The 19,652-nt window shown below is 52.0% G+C and overlaps 1 protein-coding gene across 3 annotated transcripts in view; it reads left to right on the forward strand.

The window, feature by feature from the left end:
• The window catches only part of LOC116955308 (discoidin domain-containing receptor 2-like), a 124,022-nt gene that overhangs the window by 95,435 nt on the left and 8,935 nt on the right, over nt 1-19,652 (forward strand). For all 3 annotated transcript variants that reach the window (XM_076052980.1, XM_032976321.2, XM_076052979.1), the window contains 5 exons: nt 988-1,157; nt 1,452-1,653; nt 2,455-2,546; nt 9,206-9,406; nt 10,472-10,629. In XM_076052980.1, coding sequence (XP_075909095.1) covers nt 988-1,157; nt 1,452-1,653; nt 2,455-2,546; nt 9,206-9,406; nt 10,472-10,629 — 823 coding nt within the window. The remainder of the gene's footprint in view (nt 1-987; nt 1,158-1,451; nt 1,654-2,454; nt 2,547-9,205; nt 9,407-10,471; nt 10,630-19,652) is intronic.

The following is a 19,652-nucleotide window of genomic DNA, read 5'->3' on the forward strand; positions in this document are numbered from 1 at the left end:
TCCAGGGGAAGGCGTTGGAGGGGGGGGGTCGATAAAACGGGTGACCACTTTGTGTGGGGAAGATCTCATAATGATAATGACGATTCAGATTTTTTTATTTTTGGTTCTTTCGGTACAGGCACGTAGATAGAAAAATAATACAAGAGAATGTGAATACATTTTTTACTTTTATTCACTTTATTAAATAATAATAAAATTTACTGAATAAAGTTTTTTATTCACTTAAATAAAAAAAAATAAAGTGAATACATTTGTACTTTTATTCACTTGAATTGTATTACTGTAATTCTTCTATCTTCGTCACTTTACCGCAAGAACCAAAGAATAACGTTTCCGATGCATGATGCGCATCCCGTCCGCGGGCCCCAACGTGAAACGCGCGAGAGGCAGGAGACGAGAGTAGAACCAGGGACGGAGTGAGAGTGGGAAGGGAAGGTTGGTTTCAACGAGATGGGCCTTCAAAGCAGGCTTGGTTATATTCATACGGAGAGAGCCCGCGTCCCCCATCCACAGGATCGCGCTGCGACATCGCGTCGCTGGTCCGGCCACCGCCCTTGCCTCGCACTTTGCAATCGTTACGACGGCCAATTATTACAGATCGAACACCAAACAACGATCATTGCTCGCCCGCAGCGTGGAGATTTTGTCCGGGCGCCCAGTTTGACTCGCGGGCTCTCGCGACGCCCACGCCTCTCCACAAATCTGGCCGCTGTCCGCCCAACGAGGCTGCCTGTAGTTACGGGCGAAACGTCGAGCTGCTCAGATTGTGAATGTCGCGGCTTGGCTCCCCAGCGCACAGCCGGCGGTGCTGTGCTCGCGACGGGCTGGCAACGTCCTGCTCACGTGACACACAACCCTCACCGGTCGGCCGTGCCGTGCCGGGCGGCAGCGGCGGGCCTAACGACGCAACATTTGTATACTTGTACCTACGCGGTCTCACAAAACGTCACGCGCCCGCACGCTGCACCCCCCCCGGTGCGAACTCAGGCACGAGGGTGCCGGGCGCGCCGGGGGCGACGCTGTCCGGGCGGCCCGTGGACACGGCCGACGAGAGCGCTCCCGTGCTCGTCGCCTGCCTCGTCGCCATCATCCTCCTCCTCGTCGTCATCATCGCGCTCATCCTCTGGCGGCACAACTGGAGGAAGCTCCTCGAGAAGGTGGGGGGGGGGGGGGCGTGGGGGGGGTGGGAACCCAATGGCAAAAACAGCCAGCAACAATCAGCACCGCCAACGGGGGTTTTTTCTCCCCCTTTTATTTTTTTTTACGAGGCACCAGAGGTCACGCGAACGGCCAGCAACAATCAGCGCCGGCATAATCGTAATGCGCGCGGTCGCCGGCCGTTGCGCGTGAGGACCAGAGGTCAAGCGGACGTCGAAAACGGCCGGCGACAATCGGCCCCCGCCCCCCTCTCCACGCCCCCCTCTCCACGCCCCCCTGCTCCCTCCCCCCAGGCCCCGCGCGCCATGCTGGATGACGGCATGACGGTGCGCCTGTCGGTGCCGTGTGACACGGTGATGTTCAACGGGCGCTCGCTGCAGCGCCTCGGCTCGGCCCTGCCGCAGACGCTGCCGCCCGGCTACCGTGAGCCGGGCCCGCGGGCCACGCGCCGGCTGCTGCACACGGAGCGCCAGCTGGAGCACGCAGAGGGCGGCGGTGCGTTGGTGGTGGTTGGTGGTGGTGGTGGTTGTGGTGGTCGTGGTGGTGGTAGTGGTGCTTGGTGGTGGTGATTGTGGTAGTGGTGGTCTTGGTGGTCGTGGATGTGGTAGTGGTGCTTGGTGGTCGTGGTAGTGGTGGTCCTGGTGGTCGTGGTTGTGGTGGTTCTGGTGGTCGTGGTGGTGTTGGTGGTAGTGGTGGTCCTGGTGGTTGTGGTAGTGGTGGTTGTCGTGGTTAGTGGTCGTGGTGGTAGTGGTTGGTGGTCGTGGTTGGTGGTCGTGGTGGTCGTGGTTGGTGGTCGTGGTTGGTGGTCGTGGTTGGTGGTAGTGGTGGTTCTAGTGGTTGTGGTGGTGGTAGTGGTGGTTGTGGTGGTCGTGGTGGTTGTGGTGGTCGTGGTGGTGGTGGAGAGCGGTAGTGTATTGCTGCATTACGAACCCAGCGACCCGAGTTCGATTCCCGCCCACGGCCACCAACACCTGTGACGATTACCTGAACCGGTCCTGGGCCTCCCCTAGGTCGACTCAGCCTCAAATGAGTAACTGGGGTGGGAGTGTAAACATCGCTGGGCGTGGTGCTGGCCACCCACCCCCTCGTGTGCCGTGCCGGCCTTCATACGGGAAAGAAAAGTGACCCAACCTCCGACCCCCGTGTCGAGACCCCGGTGGTGAGACCCCCGTGGTGAGACCCCCATGGTGAGACCCCGTGGTGAGACCCCAACGGTGAGACCCCCGTGGTGAGACCCCACGGTGAGACCCCCGTGGTGAGACCCCTGCAGTGAGACCCCCGTGGTGCGTGTTGCAGGCTGCCGCGACTGTGGGGACTACGCGGAACCGGAGCTGCCGACGTGCGACGGCGCCCAGCACTACGCCGTGGCCGACATCCTGGACATGCAGGTACCCACCCACACATAGTCTCTGGTGGACATGCAGGTACCCACCCACACATAGTCTCCTGTGGACATGCAGGTACCCACCCACACATAGTCTCCTGTAGTCATGCAGGTACCCACCCACACATAGTCTCCTGTGGACATGCAGGTACCCACCCACACGTAGTCTCCTGTAGACATGCAGGTACCCACCCACACGTAGTCTCCTGTAGACATGCAGGTACCCACCCACACGTAGTCTCCTGTGGACATGCAGGTACCCACCCACACATAGTCTCCTGTGGACATGCAGGTACCCACCCACACATAGTCTCCTGTGGACATGCAGGTACCCACCCACACGTAGTCTCCTGTGGACATGCAGGTACCCACCCACACATAGTCTCCTGTAGACATGCAGGTACCCACCCACACGTAGTCTCCTGTGGACATGCAGGTACCCACCCACACATAGTCTCCTGTAGACATGCAGGTACCCACCCACACGTAGTCTCCTGTAGACATGCAGGTACCCACCCACACATAGTCTCCTGTAGACATGCAGGTACCCACCCACACGTAGTCTCCTGTAGACATGCAGGTACCCACCCACACGTAGTCTCCTGTGGACATGCAGGTACCCACCCACACATAGTCTCCTGTGGACATGCAGGTACCCACCCACACATAGTCTCTGGTGGACATGCAGGTACCCACCCACACGTAGTCTCCTGTGGACATGCAGGTACCCACCCACACATAGTCTCCTGTAGACATGCAGGTACCCACCCACACGTAGTCTCCTGTAGACATGCAGGTACCCACCCACACATAGTCTCCTGTAGACATGCAGGTACCCACCCACACATAGTCTCTGGTGGACATGCAGGTACCCACCCACACATAGTCTCTGGTGGACATGCAGGTACCCACCCACACATAGTCTCCTGTAGACATGCAGGTACCCACCCACACATAGTCTCTGGTGGACATGCAGGTACCCACCCACACATAGTCTCCTGTGGACATGCAGGTACCCACCCACACGTAGTCTCCTGTAGACATGCAGGTACCCACACATAGTCTCCTGTAGACAAGCAGGTACCCACCCACACGTAGTCTCCTGTAGACATGCAGGTACCCACTCACACGTAGTCTCTGGTGGACATGCAGGTACCCACCCACACGTAGTCTCCTGTGGACATACAGGTACCCACCCACACATAGTCTCCTGTGGACATGCAGGTACCCACCCACACATAGTCTCCTGTAGACATGCAGGTACCCACTCACACGTAGTCTCCTGTAGACATGCAGGTACCCACTCACACGTAGTCTCCTGTAGACATGCAGGTACCCACTCACACGTAGTCTCCTGTAGACATGCAGGTACCCACTCACACGTAGTCTCCTGTAGACATGCAGGTACCCACCCACACATAGTCTCTGGTGGACATGCAGGTACCCACCCACACATAGTCTCCTGTAGACATGCAGGTACCCACCCACACATAGTCTCCTGTAGACATGCAGGTACCCACCCACACATAGTCTCCTGTAGACATGCAGGTACCCACCCACACATAGTCTCTGGTGGACATGCAGGTACCCACCCACACGTAGTCTCCTGTAGACATGCAGGTACCCACCCACACGTAGTCTCCTGTGGACATGCAGGTACCCACCCACACATAGTCTCCTGTGGACATGCAGGTACCCACCCACACGTAGTCTCCTGTAGACATGCAGGTACCCACCCACACGTAGTCTCCTGTAGACATGCAGGTACCCACCCACACATAGTCTCCTGTGGACATGCAGGTACCCACCCACACATAGTCTCCTGTAGACATGCAGGTACCCACCCACACATAGTCTCTGGTGGACATGCAGGTACCCACCCACACGTAGTCTCCTGTAGACATGCAGGTACCCACTCACACATAGTCTCCTGTAGACATGCAGGTACCCACCCACACATAGTCTCCTGTGGACATGCAGGTACCCACCCACACATAGTCTCCTGTGGACATGCAGGTACCCACCCACACATAGTCTCCTGTGGACATGCAGGTACCCACCCACATGTAGTCTCCTGTGGACATGCAGGTACCCACCCACACATAGTCTCCTGTGGACATGCAGGTACCCACCCACACATAGTCTCCTGTGGACATGCAGGTACCCACCCACACGTAGTCTCCTGTGGACATGCAGGTACCCACCCACACGTAGTCTCCTGTGGACATGCAGGTACCCACCCACACGTAGTCTCCTGTAGACATGCAGGTACCCACCCACACGTAGTCTCCTGTGGACATGCAGGTACCCACCCACACGTAGTCTCCTGTAGACATGCAGGTACCCACCCACACGTAGTCTCCTGTGGACATGCAGGTACCCACCCACACATAGTCTCTGGTGGACATGCAGGTACCCACCCACACATAGTCTCCTGTAGACATGCAGGTACCCACCCACACATAGTCTCCTGTAGACATGCAGGTACCCACCCACACGTAGTCTCCTGTAGACATGCAGGTACCCACCCACACATAGTCTCCTGTGGACATGCAGGTACCCACCCACACATAGTCTCCTGTGGACATGCAGGTACCCACCCACACATAGTCTCCTGTGGACATGCAGGTACCCACCCACATGTAGTCTCCTGTGGACATGCAGGTACCCACCCACACATAGTCTCCTGTGGACATGCAGGTACCCACCCACACATAGTCTCCTGTGGACATGCAGGTACCCACCCACACGTAGTCTCCTGTGGACATGCAGGTACCCACCCACACGTAGTCTCCTGTGGACATGCAGGTACCCACCCACACGTAGTCTCCTGTAGACATGCAGGTACCCACCCACACGTAGTCTCCTGTGGACATGCAGGTACCCACCCACACGTAGTCTCCTGTAGACATGCAGGTACCCACCCACACGTAGTCTCCTGTGGACATGCAGGTACCCACCCACACATAGTCTCTGGTGGACATGCAGGTACCCACCCACACATAGTCTCCTGTAGACATGCAGGTACCCACCCACACATAGTCTCCTGTAGACATGCAGGTACCCACTCACACGTAGTCTCCTGTAGACATGCAGGTACCCACCCACACATAGTCTCCTGTGGACATGCAGGTACCCACCCACACATAGTCTCCTGTAGACATGCAGGTACCCACCCACACGTAGTCTCCTGTGGACATGCAGGTACCCACCCACACGTAGTCTCCTGTGGACATGCAGGTACCCACCCACACATAGTCTCCTGTGGACATGCAGGTACCCACCCACACATAGTCTCCTGTGGACATGCAGGTACCCACCCACACATAGTCTCCTGTGGACATGCAGGTACCCACCCACACGTAGTCTCCTGTGGACATGCAGGTACCCACCCACACGTAGTCTCCTGTGGACATGCAGGTACCCACCCACACGTAGTCTCCTGTGGACATGCAGGTACCCACCCACACGTAGTCTCCTGTAGACATGCAGGTACCCACCCACACGTAGTCTCCTGTGGACATGCAGGTACCCACCCACACGTAGTCTCCTGTAGACATGCAGGTACCCACCCACACGTAGTCTCCTGTGGACATGCAGGTACCCACCCACACATAGTCTCTGGTGGACATGCAGGTACCCACCCACACATAGTCTCCTGTAGACATGCAGGTACCCACCCACACATAGTCTCCTGTAGACATGCAGGTACCCACTCACACGTAGTCTCCTGTAGACATGCAGGTACCCACCCACACATAGTCTCCTGTGGACATGCAGGTACCCACCCACACATAGTCTCCTGTAGACATGCAGGTACCCACCCACACGTAGTCTCCTGTGGACATGCAGGTACCCACCCACACATAGTCTCCTGTGGACATGCAGGTACCCACCCACACATAGTCTCCTGTGGACATGCAGGTACCCACCCACACATAGTCTCCTGTGGACATGCAGGTACCCACCCACACGTAGTCTCCTGTGGACATGCAGGTACCCACCCACACGTAGTCTCCTGTGGACATGCAGGTACCCACCCACACATAGTCTCCTGTAGGCATGCAGGTACCCACCCACACATAGTCTCCTGTAGACATGCAGGTACCCACCCACACGTAGTCTCCTGTAGACATGCAGGTACCCACCCACACGTAGTCTCCTGTAGACATGCAGGTACCCACCCACACGTAGTCTCCTGTGGACATGCAGGTACCCACCCACACGTAGTCTCCTGTGGACATGCAGGTACCCACCCACACGTAGTCTCTGGTGGACATGCAGGTACCCACCCACACGTAGTCTCCTGTGGACATGCAGCTACCCACCCACACGTAGTCTCCTGTAGACATGCAGGTACCCACCCACACATAGTCTCCTGTAGACATGCAGGTACCCACCCACACATAGTCTCCTGTAGACATGCAGGTACCCACCCACACATAGTCTCCTGTGGACATGCAGGTACCCACCCACACGTAGTCTCCTGTGGACATGCAGGTACCCACCCACACATAGTCTCCTGTGGACATGCAGGTACCCACCCACACGTAGTCTCCTGTAGACATGCAGGTACCCACCCACACGTAGTTTCTGGTGGACATGCAGGTACCCACCCACACGTAGTCTCCTGTGGACATGCAGGTATCCACCCACACGTAGTCTCCTGTGGACATGCAGGTACCCACCCACACGTAGTCTCTGGTGGACATGCAGGTACCCACCCACACGTAGTCTCTGGTGGACATGCAGGTACTCACCCACACGTAGTCTCTGGTGGACATGCAGGTACTCACCCACACGTAGTCTCTGGTGGACATGCAGGTACTCACCCACACGTAGTCTCTGGTGGACATGCAGGTACTCACCCACACGTAGTCTCTGGTGGACATGCAGGTACTCACACAGGTAAAGGTCCCCCACGTAGTCTCTGGTGGACATGCAGGTACCCACCCACACGTAGTCTCCTGTGGACATGCAGGTACCCACCCACACGTGGTCTCCTGTGGACATGCAGGTACTCACCCAGGCAAAGGTCTCCCACGTAGTCTCTGGTGGACATGCAGGTACCCACCCACACGTAGTCTCTGGTGGACATGCAGGTACCCACCCACACTTAGTCTCTGGTGGACATGCAGGTACTCACCCAGGCAAAGGTCTTCACGTAGTCTCTGGTGGACATGCAGGTACCCACCCACACTTAGTCTCTGGTGGACATGCAGGTACTCACCCAGGTAAAGGTCTCCACGTAGTCTCTGGTGGACATACAGGTACTCACCCAGGTAAAGGTCTCCATGTAGTCTCTGGTGGACATGCAGGTACTCACGCACACGTAGTCTCCTGTGGACATGCAGGTACTCACCCAGGTAAAGGTCTCCACGTAGCCTCTGGTGGACATGCAGGTACTCACCCAGGGAAAAGTCTCCACGTAGTCTCCTGTGGACATGCAGGTACTCACCCAGGTAAAGGTCTCCACGTAGTCTCTGGTGGACATGCAGGTACTCACCCAGGCAAAGGTCTCCACGTAGTCTCTGGTGGACATGCAGGTACTCACCCAGGCAAAGGTCTCCCACGTAGTCTCCTGTGGACATGCAGGTACTCACACAGGCAAAGGTCTCCCACGTAGTCTCCTGTGGACATGCAGGTACTCACACAGGGAAAGGTCTCCACGTAGTCTCTGGTGGACATGCAGGTACTCACCCAGGCAAAGGTCTCCACGTAGTCTCTGGTGGACATGCAGGTACTCACACAGGCAAAGGTCCCCCGCGTAGCCTGCGGTGGACCGTCGGGGCAAGTGCGGCGTCCGCCCGTGAAGCTCCGCCACCGTGGCACACGGCGGGGCGGCCGGCGCCGCGCCCGGCCGCCTTTGTCTCCCCGGGCGGCGGTGTTTACCGCGCACCGCCACCAGGTGCTCATTTGAGGCCGAGTCGACCCAGGGGTGGTGTCTGCTACACTGCACGTGGCGTGGGCTCTGACCCAGCGACGGCGGGGGTTGGTGGATCACCGCTCGGATTTTGCGACGCTCCCTTCCCGTGGCCGGCAACGCCTCGATATGTCGAGGGCGGCAGAGCTTGGGGCTGGCTGCTGCGTTCCCACTCCTCGTCTGTGGTTCCTGCTCCTCTCTCTCCGAGTCGTGATGATGTTGTTGATGCTGTTGATGTTGTTGATGTTGATGCTGTTGTTAATATTTATGCTGTTGATGTTGTTGATGTTGATGCTGTTGTTAATGTTGATGCTGTTGATGTTGCTCATGTTGATGTTCATGTTGTCGTTTATGTTGTTGATGATGTCGATGTTGTCGATGTTGTTGTTGATGCTGTTGATGTTGATGCTGTTGATGTTGATGCTGTTGATGCTGTTGATGCTGTTGATGCTGTTGATGTTGATGCTGTTGATGCTGTTGATGTTGATGCTGTTGATGTTGTTAATGTTGATGCTGTTGTTAATGTTGATGCTGTTGATGCTGTTGATGTTGATAATGTTGTTAATGTTGATGCTGCTGTTAATGTTGATGCTCTTGATGTTGCTCATGTTGATGTTCATGTTGTCGTTTATGTTGTTGATGATGTCGATGGTGTCCATGTTGTTGTCGATGTTGTTGTCGATGTTGTCTGTCGATGTTGTTTGTCGATGTTGTTGTTGTTGTCGCCGTTGTGCCGCCAGGGTGTGACGGGCAGCAGCGCCTACGCCGTGCCCGCGGTGCCGGGAGACGCGGCGGCGGTGCCGGGCCACCTCGAGGTGCCGGGCCACCACGAGGTGCCGGGCCACCACGAGGTGCCGGGCCACCACGTAGCGCGGCTCCTCGAGGTGCCGCGTGAGACGCTGCGCGTGCGGGAGAAGCTGGGGGAGGGGCAGTTCGGAGAGGTGAGACACTGAGACACTGAGACACTGGGGAGACAGCGAGACACTGAGACACTGGGGAGACAACGAGACCACTGGGACACTGGGGAGACGAGACACTGGGACATTGGGGAGACAATGAGACACTGAGACATCGGGGAGACGAGACCACTGGGACATTGGAGAGACAACGAGACCACTGGGACATTGGGGAGACAATGAGACACTGAGACATCGGGGAGACGACGAGACACTGAGACACTGGGGAGACAACGAGACCACTGGGACATTGGGGAGACAACGAGACACTGAGACACTGGGGAGACACTGAGACACTGAGACATCGGGGAGACAGCGAGACCACTGGGACATTGGGGAGACAACGAGACACTGAGACACTGGGGAGACAATGAGACACTGAGACATCGGGGAGACAACGAGACCACTGGGACATTGGGGAGACAACGAGACACTGAGACACTGGGGAGACAATGAGACACTGAGACATCGGGGAGACGAGACCGCTGGGACACTGGGGAGACAACGAGACCACTGGGACATTGGGGAGACAACGAGACACTGAGACACTGGGACATTGGGGAGACGAGACCACTGGGGCATCGGGGATACAACGAGACCACTGGGACATTGGGGAGACAACGAGACACTGAGACACTGAGACCACTGGGACATTGGGGAGACAACGAGACACTGAGACACTGAGACCACTGGGACATTGGGGAGACAACGAGACACTGAGACACTGAGACCACTGGGACATTGGGGAGACAACGAGACACTGAGACACTGAGACACTGGGACATTGGGGAGACGAGACCGCTGGTACATCGAGGAGACAACGAGAGCACTGGGACATTGGGGAGACGAGACACTGAGACACTGGGACACTGGGACACAGGACACAGGGACATGGTGATGACGATGATATGGCGTTTATTGTGGTTGTGTGATCATGACGTTGATGATGACAATGATGACGACGATGATGGCGGCGATGACGACGATGACGACGAGGATGACGACGACGACGACGTGCCGCTCTGGTCGTGTGTCCGCCTGGCCTGGCAGGTGCTGCTGTGCGAGGCCGTGGGGCTGCCGCGGTGCGTGGACGATGACGAGGTGGAGGAGGTGGAGGAGCGCGACGAGGGAGGCACGAGGGGGGGGCCACCGCAGCCCACACTCGTCGCTGTCAAGATGCTGCGGGAAGACGCCTCGAGCAGCGCCAGGTGAGCGTGCGTGTCATGTGTGTGTCATGTGTGTGTCATGTGTGTGTCATGTGTGTGTCATGTGTGTGTCATGTGTGTGTCATGTGTGTCATGTGTGTGTCATGTGTGTGTCATGTGTGTGTGTCATGTGTGTGTGTGTCATGTGTGTGTCATGTGTGTGTCATGTGTGTGTCATGTGTGTGTGTCATGTGTGTGTCATGTGTGTGTCATGTGTGTGTCATGTGTGTGTCATGTGTGTGTCATGTGTGTGTCATGTGTGTGTGTCATGTGTGTGTCATGTGTGTGTGTCATGTGTGTGTCATGTGTGTGTCATGTGTGTGTGTCATGTGTGTGTCATGTGTGTGTCATGTGTGTGTCATGTGTGTGTGTCATGTGTGTGTGTGTCATGTGTGTGTCATGTGTGTGTCATGTGTGTGTCATGTGTGTGTGTCATGTGTGTGTCATGTGTGTGTGTCATGTGTGTGTCATGTGTGTGTCATGTGTGTGTCATGTGTGTGTCATGTGTGTGTCATGTGTGTGTCATGTGTGTGTCATGTGTGTGTCATGTGTGTGTCATGTGTGTGTGTCATGTGTGTGTGTGTCATGTGTGTGTCATGTGTGTGTCATGTGTGTGTCATGTGTGTGTCATGTGTGTGTCATGTGTGTGTCATGTGTGTGTCATGTGTGTGTCATGTGTGTGTCATGTGTGTGTGTCATGTGTGTGTGTGTCATGTGTGTGTCATGTGTGTGTCATGTGTGTGTCATGTGTGTGTGTCATGTGTGTGTCATGTGTGTGTCATGTGTGTGTCATGTGTGTGTCATGTGTGTGTCATGTGTGTGTCATGTGTGTGTGTCATGTGTGTGTCATGTGTGTGTGTCATGTGTGTGTCATGTGTGTGTCATGTGTGTGTGTCATGTGTGTGTCATGTGTGTGTCATGTGTGTGTCATGTGTGTGTGTCATGTGTGTGTGTGTCATGTGTGTGTCATGTGTGTGTCATGTGTGTGTCATGTGTGTGTCATGTGTGTGTCATGTGTGTGTGTCATGTGTGTGTCATGTGTGTGTGTCATGTGTGTGTCATGTGTGTGTCATGTGTGTGTCATGTGTGTGTCATGTGTGTGTCATGTGTGTGTCATGTGTGTGTCATGTGTGTGTCATGTGTGTGTCATGTGTGTGTGTCATGTGTGTGTGTGTCATGTGTGTGTCATGTGTGTGTCATGTGTGTGTCATGTGTGTGTCATGTGTGTGTGTCATGTGTGTGTCATGTGTGTGTCATGTGTGTGTCATGTGTGTGTCATGTGTGTGTCATGTGTGTGTCATGTGTGTGTGTCATGTGTGTGTCATGTGTGTGTGTCATGTGTGTGTCATGTGTGTGTCATGTGTGTGTGTCATGTGTGTGTCATGTGTGTGTCATGTGTGTGTCATGTGTGTGTGTCATGTGTGTGTGTGTCATGTGTGTGTCATGTGTGTGTCATGTGTGTGTCATGTGTGTGTCATGTGTGTGTGTCATGTGTGTGTCATGTGTGTGTGTCATGTGTGTGTCATGTGTGTGTCATGTGTGTGTCATGTGTGTCATGTGTGTGTCATGTGTGTGTCATGTGTGTGTCATGTGTGTGTCATGTGTGTGTGTCATGTGTGTGTCATGTGTGTGTCATGTGTGTGTGTCATGTGTGTGTCATGTGTGTGTCATGTGTGTGTCATGTGTGTGTGTCATGTGTGTGTCATGTGTGTGTGTCATGTGTGTGTCATGTGTGTGTCATGTGTGTGTGTCATGTGTGTGTCATGTGTGTGTCATGTGTGTGTGTCATGTGTGTGTCATGTGTGTGTCATGTGTGTGTCATGTGTGTGTCATGTGTGTGTGTCATGCGTGTGTCATGTGTGTGTCATGTGTGTGTGTCATGTGCGTGTCATGTGTGTGTCATGTGTGTGTGTCATGTGTGTGTCATGTGTGTGTCATGTGTGTGTCATGTGTGTGTCATGTGTGTGTCATGTGTGTGTGTCATGTGTGTGTCATGTGTGTGTCATGTGTGTGTCATGTGTGTGTCATGTGTGTGTGTCATGTGTGTGTCATGTGTGTGTCATGTGTGTGTGTCATGTGTGTGTCATGTGTGTGTCATGTGTGTGTCATGTGTGTGTGTCATGTGTGTGTCATGTGTGTGTCATGTGTGTGTGTCATGTATGTGTCATGTGTGTGTCATGTGTGTGTCATGTGTGTGTCATGTGTGTGTGTCATGTGTGTGTCATGTGTGTGTGTCATGTGTGTGTCATGTGTGTCATGTGTGTGTCATGTGTGTCGTGTGTGTGTGTGTCATGTGTGTGTCATGTGTGTCATGTGTGTGTCATGTGTGTGTGTGTGTGTGTCATGTGTGTGTGTCATGTGTGTGTCATGTGTGTGTCATGTGTGTGTCATGTGTGTCGTGTGTGTGTGTCATGTGTGTGTCATGTGTGTCATGTGTGTGTCATGTGTGTGTGTCATGTGTGTGTCATGTGTGTGTGTCATGTGTGTGTCATGTGTGTGTCATGCGTGTCATGTGTGTGTGTCATGTGTGTGTCATGTGTGTCATGTGTGTGTCATGTGTGTGTCATGTGTGTGTCATGTGTGTGTGTCATGTGTGTGTCATGTGTGTGTCATGTGTGTGTGTCATGTGTGTGTCATGTGTGTGTCATGTGTGTGTCATGTGTGTGTCATGTGTGTGTCATGTGTGTGTGTCATGTGTGTGTCATGTGTGTGTCATGTGTGTGTGTGTGTGTCATGTGTGTGTCATGTGTGTGTCATGTGTGTGTCATGTGTGTGTCATGTGTGTGTGTCATGTGTGTGTCATGTGTGTGTGTCATGTGTGTGTCATGTGTGTGTCATGCGTGTCATGTGTGTGTGTCATGTGTGTGTCATGTGTGTCATGTGTGTGTCATGTGTGTGTCATGTGTGTGTCATGTGTGTGTGTCATGTGTGTGTCATGTGTGTGTGTCATGTGTGTGTGTCATGTGTGTGTCATGTGTGTGTCATGTGTGTGTCATGTGTGTCATGTGTGTGTCATGTGTGTGTGTCATGTGTGTGTCATGTGTGTGTCATGTGTGTGTGTCATGTGTGTGTCATGTGTGTGTCATGTGTGTGTGTGTGTGTCATGTGTGTGTGTCATGTGTGTGTCATGTGTGTGTGTCATGTGTGTGTCATGTGTGTGTCATGTGTGTGTCATGTGTGTGTCATGTGTGTCATGTGTGTGTGTCATGTGTGTGTCATGTGTGTGTGTCATGTGTGTGTCATGTGTGTGTCATACGTGTCATGTGTGTGTGTCATGTGTGTGTCATGTGTGTCATGTGTGTGTCATGTGTGTGTCATGTGTGTGTGTCATGTGTGTGTCATGTGTGTGTGTCATGTGTGTGTGTGTCATGTGTGTGTCATGTGTGTGTCATGTGTGTGTCATGTGTGTGTCATGTGTGTGTCATGTGTGTGTGTGTCATGTGTGTGTGTCATGTGTGTGTCATGTGTGTGTCATGTGTGTGTCATGTGTGTGTCATGTGTGTGTCATGTGTGTGTGTCATGTGTGTGTCATGTGTGTGTGGCATGTGTGTGTCATGTGTGTGTCATGCGTGTCATGTGTGTGTGTCATGTGTGTGTGTCATGTGTGTCATGTGTGTGTCATGTGTGTGTCATGTGTGTGTCATGTGTGTGTCATGTGTGTGTGTCATGTGTGTGTGTCATGTGTGTGTCATGTGTGTGTCATGTGTGTGTCATGTGTGTGTCATGTGTGTGTGTCATGTGTGTGTCATGTGTGTGTGTCATGTGTGTGTCATGTGTGTGTGTCATGTGTGTGTCATGTGTGTGTCATGTGTGTGTCATGTGTGTGTCATGTGTGTGTCATGTGTGTGTGTGTCATGTGTGTGTCATGTGTGTGTCATGTGTGTGTCATGCGTGTCATGTGTGTGTGTCATGTGTGTGTCATGTGTGTCATGTGTGTGTCATGTGTGTGTCATGTGTGTGTGTCATGTGTGTGTCATGTGTGTGTGTCATGTGTGTGTGTCATGTGTGTGTCATGTGTGTGTCATGTGTGTGTCATGTGTGTGTCATGTGTGTGTCATGTGTGTGTCATGTGTGTGTGTCATGTGTGTCATGTGTGTGTGTCATGTGTGTGTCATGTGTGTGTCATGCGTGTCATGTGTGTGTCATGTGTGTGTCATGTGTGTGTCATGTGTGTGTCATGTGTGTGTCATGTGTGTGTCATGTGTGTGTCATGTGTGTGTCATGTGTGTGTCATGTGTGTGTCATGTGTGTCATGTGTGTGTGTCATGTGTGTGTCATGTGTGTGTCATGTGTGTGTCATGTGTGTGTGTCATGTGTGTGTCATGTGTGTGTGTCATGTGTGTGTGTCATGTGTGTGTCATGTGTGTGTGTCATGTGTGTGTCATGTGTGTGTCATATGTGTGTCATGTGTGTGTCATGTGTGTGTCATGTGTGTCATGTGTGTGTGTCATGTGTGTGTGTCATGTGTGTGTGTCATGTGTGTCATGTGTGTGTCATGTGTGTGTCATGTGTGTGTCATGTGTGTGTCATGTGTGTCATGTGTGTGTCATGTGTGTGTCATGTGTGTGTCATGTGTGTCATGTGTGTGTCATGTGTGTGTCATGTGTGTGTCATGTGTGTCATGTGTGTGTCATGTGTGTGTCATGTGTGCCATGTGTGTGTCATGTGTGTCATGTGTGTGTGTCATGTGTGTGTCATGTGTGTGTCATGTGTGTGTCATGTGTGTCATGTGTGTCATGTGTGTGTCATGTGTGTCATGTGTGTGTCATGTGTGTGTCATGTGTGTGTCATGTGTGTGTCATGTGTGTGTGTGTCATGTGTGTGTGTCATGTGTGTGTGTCATGTGTGTGTGTCATGTGTGTGTGTCATGTGTGTCATGTGTGTGTGTCATGTGTGTGTCATGTGTGTCATGTGTGTGTCATGTGTGTCATGTGTGTCATGTGTGTCATGTGTGTGTGTGTCATGTGTGTGTGTCATGTGTGTGTCATGTGTGTGTCATGTGTGTCATGTGTGTGTCATGTGTGTGTCATGTGTGTCATGTGTGTGTGTCATGTGTGTGTCATGTGTGTCATGTGTGTGTCATGTGTGTGTCATGTGTGTGTCATGTGTGTGTCATGTGTGTCATGTGTGTCATGTGTGTGTGTCATGTGTGTGTGTCATGTGTGTGTGTCATGTGTGTCATGTGTGTGTCATGTGTGTGTCATGTGTGTCATGTGTGTGTGTCATGTGTGTGTCATGTGTGTCATGTGTGTGTCATGTGTGTCATGTGTGTCATGTGTGTGTGTCATGTGTGTGTGTCATGTGTGTGTCATGTGTGTCATGTGTGTGTCATGTGTGTGTCATGTGTGTGTCATGTGTGTGTCATGTGTGTGTGTCATGTGTGTGTCATGTGTGTGTCATGTGTGTCATGTGTGTGTCATGTGTGTGTCATGTGTGTGTCATGTGTGTGTCATGTGTGTGTCATGTGTGTGTGTGTCATGTGTGTGTGTCATGTGTGTGTGTGTCATGTGTGTGTGTCATGTGTGTGTGTCATGTGTGTGTCATGTGTGTCATGTGTGTGTGTCATGTGTGTCATGTGTGTCATGTGTGTGCCATGTGTGTCATGTGTGTCATGTGTGTCATGTGTGTGTGTGTCATGTGTGTGTGTCATGTGTGTGTCATGTGTGTCATGTGTGTGTCATGTGTGTCATGTGTGTGTCATGTGTGTGTCATGTGTGTCATGTGTGTGTGTCATGTGTGTGTCATGTGTGTGTCATGTGTGTCATGTGTGTGTCATGTGTGTGTCATGTGTGTGTCATGTGTGTGTCATGTGTGTGTCATGTGTGTCATGTGTGTGTGTGTCATGTGTGTGTGTCATGTGTGTGTGTCATGTGTGTGTCATGTGTGTGTCATGTGTGTGTCATGTGTGTCATGTGTGTGTGTCATGTGTGTGTCATGTGTGTGTCATGTGTGTGTCATGTGTGCCATGTGTGTCATGTGTGTGTGTGTCATGTGTGTGTGTGTCATGTGTGTGTCATGTGTGTCATGTGTGTGTCATGTGTGTGTCATGTGTGTCATGTGTGTGTCATGTGTGTGTCATGTGTGTCATGTGTGTGTGTCATGTGTGTGTCATGTGTGTGTCATGTGTGTGTGTCATGTGTGTCATGTGTGTGTGTGTCATGTGTGTGTCATGCGTGTGTCATGTGTGTCATGTGTGTGTGTCATGTGTGTGTCATGTGTGTGTCATGTGTGTGTCATGTGTGTCATGTGTGTGTGTCATGTGTGTGTGTGTGTCGTGTGTGTGTGTCATGTGTGTCATGTGTGTGTGTGTGTCATGTGTGTGTGTCATGTGTGTGTCATGTGTGTGTCATGTGTGTATGTCATCTGTGTGTGTGTGTCATGTGTGTGTGTGTGTCATGTGTGTGTGTGTCATGTGTGTCATGTGTGTGTGTGTGTCATGTGTGTGTCATGTGTGTGTGTCATGTGTGTGTCATGTGTGTGTCATGTGTGTGTGTGTCATCTGTGTGTGTGTCATGTGTGTGTGTGTGTCATGTGTGTGTGTGTCATGTGTGTGTGTCATGTGTGTCATGTGTGTGTGTGTCATGTGTGTGTGTGTCATGTGTGTGTCATGTGTGTGTCATGTGTGTGTCATGTGTGTGTGTGTCATCTGCGTCATGTGTGTGTCATGTGTGTGTCATGTGTGTCATGTGTGTGTGTGTCATGTGTGTGTCATGTGTGTGATGTGTGTGTGTCATGTGTGTCATGTGTGTGTGTCATGTGTGTGTCATGTGTGTGTCATGTGTGTCATGTGTGTGTGTCATGTGTGTGTCATGTGTGTGTCATGTGTGTCATGTGTGTGTCATGTGTGTGTGTCATGTGTGTGTGTCATGTGTGTGTGTCATGTGTGCCATGTGTGTGTGTCGTGTGTGTGTGTGTCATGTGTGTGTCATGTGTGTGTCATGTGTGTGTCATCTGTATGTGTGTGTGTGTCATGTGTGTGTGTGTCATGTGTGTCATGTGTGTCGTGTGTGTGTGTCATGTGTGTGTCATGTGTGTGTCATGTGTGTGTGTGTCATCTGTGTGTGTGTGTCATGTGTGTGTGTCATGTGTGTGTGTCATGTGTGTGTGTCATGTGTGTCATGTGTGTGTCATGTGTGTGTGTCATGTGTGTGTCATGTGTGTGTCATCTGTGTCATGTGTGTGTCATGTGTGTGTCATGTGTGTCATGTGTGTGTGTCATGTGTGTGTCATGTGTGTGTCATGTGTGTGTGTCATGTGTGTCATGTGTGTGTGTCGTGTGTGTGTGTCATGTGTGTGTCATGTGTGTGTGTGTCATGTGTGTGTCATGTGTGTGTCATGTGTGTGTGTGTCATGTGTGTGTGTCATGTGTGTGTGTGTGTCATGTGTGTGTGTGTCATGTGTGTGTGTCATGTGTGTCATGTGTGTGTGTGTGTCATGTGTGTGTCATGTGTGTGTCATGTGTGTGTGTCATCTGTGTGTGTGTGTCATGTGTGTGTGTGTCATGTGTGTGTGTGTCATGTGTGTGTGTCATGTGTGTCATGTGTGTGTGTGTCATGTGTGTCATGTGTGTGTGTGTGTCATGTGTGTGTCATGTGTGTGTCATGTGTGTGTGTCATCTGTGTGTGTGTGTGTCATGTGTGTGTGTGTCATGTGTGTGTGTCATGTGTGTCATGTGTGTGTGTGTGTCATGTGTGTGTGTGTGTCATGTGTGTGTGTCATGTGTGTGTGTGTGTCATGTGTGTGTGTGTGTCATGTGTGTGTGTCATGTGTGTCATGTGTGTGTGTGTCATGTGTGTGTGTCATCTGTGTGTGTGTCATGTGTGTGTCATGTGTGTCATGTGTGTGTCATGTGTGTCATGTGTGTGTCATGTGTGTGTCATGTGTGTCATGTGTGTGTGTCGTGTGTGTGTGTCATGTGTGTGTGTCATCTGTGTGTGTGTGTGTCATGTGTGTGTGTCATGTGTGTCATGTGTGTGTGTGTGTCATGTGTGTCATGTGTGTGTGTGTCATGTGTGTCATATGTGTGTGTGTCATGTGTGTGTGTCATGTGTGTCATGTGTGTGTGTCATGTGTGTCATGTGTGTGTGTCATGTGTGTCATGTGTGTGTGTGTGTCATGTGTGTGTCATGTGTGTCATGTGTGTGTCATGTGTGTGTGTGTGTCATGTGTGTGTGTCATCTGTGTGTGTGTGTGTCATCTGTGTGTGTGTGTCATGTGTGTGTCATGTGTGTCATGTGTGTGTGTCATGTGTGTGTGTCATGTGTGTGTCATGTGTGTCATGTGTGTGTGTGTCATGTGTGTGTGTGTCATGTGTGTGTGTCATCTGTGTGTGTGTGTCATGTGTGTGTGTCATGTGTGTCATGTGTGTGTGTCATGTGTGTCATGTGTGTGTCATATGTGTGTGTGTCATGTGTGTGTCATGTGTGTGTGTCATGTGTGTCATGTGTGTGTGTCATGTGTGTCATGTGTGTGTGTCGTGTGTGTGTCATGTGTGTGTCATGTGTGTCATGTGTGTGTCATGTGTGTGTGTGTCATGTGTGTGTCATCTGTGTGTGTGTGTGTCATGTGTGTGTCATGTGTGTCATGTGTGTCATGTGTGTGTGTCATGTGTGTGTCATGTGTGTCATGTGTGTGTGTGTCATGTGTGTGTGTCATCTGTGTGTGTGTGTGTCATGTGTGTGTGTCATGTGTGTCATGTGTGTGTGTCATGTGTGTCATGTGTGTGTCATGTGTGTGTCATGTGTGTGTCATGTGTGTGTGTCATGTGTGTGTCATGTGTGTGTCATGTGTGTGTGTCATCTGTGTGTGTGTGTGTCATGTGTGTGTCATGTGTGTCATGTGTGTGTCATGTGTGTCATGTGTGTGTGTCATGTGTGTGTCATGTGTGTCATGTGTGTGTGTCATGTGTGTGTGTGTCATGTGTGTGTGTCATCTGTGTGTGTGTCATGTGTGTGTGTCATGTGTGTCATGTGTGTGTGTCATGTGTGTCATGTGTGTCATGTGTGTCATGTGTGTGTCATATGTGT

The sequence above is a fragment of the Petromyzon marinus genome, chromosome 59 (genome assembly GCF_048934315.1).
Source record: "Petromyzon marinus isolate PM22_M1 ecotype Great Lakes invasive population chromosome 59, UKy_Petmar_22M1.pri1.0, whole genome shotgun sequence".
NCBI lineage: Eukaryota > Metazoa > Chordata > Hyperoartia > Petromyzontiformes > Petromyzontidae > Petromyzon > Petromyzon marinus.